The 3090-nt window shown below is 42.6% G+C and overlaps 1 protein-coding gene across 1 annotated transcript in view; it reads right to left on the bottom strand.

The window, feature by feature from the left end:
- Window positions 1–3090, bottom strand: part of PEX1 (peroxisomal biogenesis factor 1) — a 41700-nt gene that overhangs the window by 18223 nt on the left and 20387 nt on the right. The window contains exons 12-13 of the mRNA XM_003782663.3: window positions 2366–2536; window positions 426–580 (exon numbers count right to left, since the gene is read on the bottom strand). Coding sequence (XP_003782711.1) covers window positions 426–580; window positions 2366–2536 — 326 coding nt within the window. The remainder of the gene's footprint in view (window positions 1–425; window positions 581–2365; window positions 2537–3090) is intronic.

Consider the following 3090-nt stretch of genomic DNA (forward strand, 5'->3'; position numbering starts at 1 on the left):
TTTTTTTTTTTTTTGAGACAAAACAGAGTCTTACTCTGTCACCCCGGCTTAGAGTGTAGCTTACAGCCACCTCAAACTCCTGGGCTCAAGTGATCCTCCCACCTCAGCCTCCGCAGTAGCTTGGACTACAAGTGAGGGCCACTATGCCTGGCTGATTTTTCTATTTTTAGTAGAGATGGGGTCTTGCTCTTGCTCAGGCTGGTCTTGAACTCCTGGCCTCAAGTGATCCCCCTGCCTTGGTCTCTAGAGGGTTAAGATTATAGACATAAGTCATCCCCACCTAGCCAATTCTAAAAGTTAAAATGTTAACTTTTAAATATCCTTAAGATCACTAATAGAAGCATAAGTTTAAAGCCATAAATCACTAATAAAACAATTTTTATAAAAAGGGACATATTTCAATATCTTTCTAAGTAATATATTACCTGATTAGGAGGCTGAATGTGCTGGACACACTGAAATATGTGAATTCCTTGAGCAGAAACAAGTAGCGGATGTAGAGAATGCTGAGACTGACTTGTGGCCATCAGTGCAACCAGACTCCCCATGGAAATAAATTCTTTGATTGTATCGTTCAAAGCTGGAATTAAGCAATACCATGTAAGAGCTCATGAAAAAGAAACATGAAGTTTTAAAATTATACATTCATTAAAAATAATGATACCCTTACGTTGAGCTTTAAGGTGGAGTTATGTATGGTATAGCTCCTTCATGCCTTTTAAAAATTAGTCCACCCATTCAGTCACTGATTTTTCACTTGAGGACCTGGGATGGGCCAAGCTCCTACTGGAGGCCTAGGAGATACTGTAAACTTAGACTGTGTACTCACAACAATGTCGAGTGCGGTCTTCTACTCCTAGCTCTTACAAAGTAAGTGGGTGACCAATTTTCATTTTGTTTTCTATTTTTTAAGCAAAATCCAGCTCATATTCCGATGAACAGCCTCTTTGCACACAGGTCTTGTCACATTTGGTATCAAATCTGAACTGAACTCAGAACTGAAACAGGGATTAACAGTGCACATTTGAGTCCCGCCCTGGTGAGCTGCAGCACTCCCTTCACACCCGGCTAAGAGATCCAGTATTTAAGGTGTAGGTGGAGACTAGTCACACTAGTTTTACAGATCCTATAAAATTCAAAATTTGAGATAACACTAGTTTAATAATAACCCAAGCCACTATGGTTATATTTTGTATCTATTTCAGCACTTAAAACCTTGAAACAGGCTCGGCGCCTGTGGCTCAAGCGGCTAAAGCGCCAGCCACATACACCTAAGGTGGCGGGTTTGAATCCAGCCTGACCCGCCAAATAACAATAATATCTGCAACCAAAAAAATAGCCCATTGTGGCGGGCGCCTGTGGTCCCAGCTACTTGGGAGGCTGAGGCAGGAGACTCGCTTGAGCCCAGGAGTTGGAGGTTGCTGTGAGCAGTGAAGCCATAGCTCTCTATCTAGGGGCTCAGCTTGAGGCTCTGTCTCAAAAAAAAAAAAAAAAAAAAAAAAACAAAAAACCTTGAAATAGCTTAATACTGCCAGACTCTCCACCCTCTCCTGCCCCCCGGTCCTCTCCCCACACTGTAAGCGCCAGTCAGTGGACTATTCCCCAACATATCGTGATGTCCTGTCCTGCTGTGCCTTTGCCTGTAGACCACACTTCTTTTGCTTCCTCATTAGCATGAAACTCCTTCAAGCTAATTTCTGTTCCTCCATCAAAACCTAGCTCAGTTATAAACTACTTTGAAAGCCTTCCCTGATAACTCCTTACCCTACCTCAATTTAGTTCAGGCTGGTCTCGAATTCCTGGTCTCAAGCAATCCTACTTCCTTGGCATCTACCAAAGCTCAGCACAGTTATAAACGACTCTAAAAAGCCTTGTATCGACTTTTAGCACAGTCTAGCCCACCACCTCCTAGTTGGTGACTTACTCTCTCTGAACATCCATTTCCTGACCTGTCAAACCAGGAGAATAACTGTATACGGAGTACAAGGCAATCCCTCCCTTGGAAACACATGGCGGCCACCATTAACAGAACTCTGTCGCTCTGTATGCAAACCATTCTCTTTCTTCTAGACTTTAAGAATACAAATATTTGTCAAATGAACAAATCTATAAATTAGACAATTTCTAATAAATAAAAGAGAATGAAAAGCTCTCAATATTAACCCTGAAGTTGCAGAATTGTAGAGTACTATTCTTACTCTACCAATTCTGCTAATAAAAAACAGCTGTAAAATACTACCAGCGGCCTCAAGAGCAACACTTAATGTAACATAAGTATGCTGTTCTTTGAAGAGAGATTTGTCATGAAGACTAAAGTGCTGACCAACAAAAGGAAAGGATCTTAAGCTGGCAGTGGATGCGTTACCATGTGTGAGCCGCTGGCTCTGCACAGCGTCAGGACTGTGCTCGTGCTCTGGGGCAGCAGGCTGTCCAACGATGAGATCAAGGTCATCCAGCAGAACAACAGATGGCTGCCTCCATGCTGCCTCTGAGAAAGCTGTGTCTAGGGTTTTTTGTATGTTTTCAAGCCTTTTTCCTTAATGTGGGAGATATAAAATGGTTTCAATGTTACTCCATTGCTGGGAAAATTCAGGTTGCCCTTTTGAAAGCATTAGAAAAGCTCAATATTGATTTTTTTTTTCCGAGACAAGAGTCTCAAGCTGTTGCCCTGGGTAGAGTGCTGTGATGTCACAGCTCACAGCAACCTCAAACTCCTGGGCTTAAGCAATTCTCTTGCCTCAGCTTCCCAAGTAGCTGGGACTACAGGTGCCCACCATGATGCCCGGCTATTCTTTGTTGCAGTTGTCATTGTTATTTTATCTGGCTCCTTACTGATTGAGCTACAGGCGCTGCCTCAATATTGATTTAACTATGAAAATTCAATGCATTTTTTAATATATCAGTTAACTTGTTAATCATTAACACTGTTCAATACATACAATCTCAAGGACTCAGTAAGTGCCAAATTTTATAAAACTAAGAAAAGGGGCTCAGCGCCTGTGGCTCAAGCGGCTAAGGTGCCAGCCACATACACCTAAGGTGGCGGGTTCGAATCCCCAGCCCGGGCCTGCCAAACAACAATGATGGCTG

This window comes from Otolemur garnettii, unplaced genomic scaffold (assembly GCF_000181295.1).
Source record: "Otolemur garnettii isolate 467f Iridium unplaced genomic scaffold, OtoGar3 scaffold00005, whole genome shotgun sequence".
Taxonomy (NCBI): domain Eukaryota; kingdom Metazoa; phylum Chordata; class Mammalia; order Primates; family Galagidae; genus Otolemur; species Otolemur garnettii.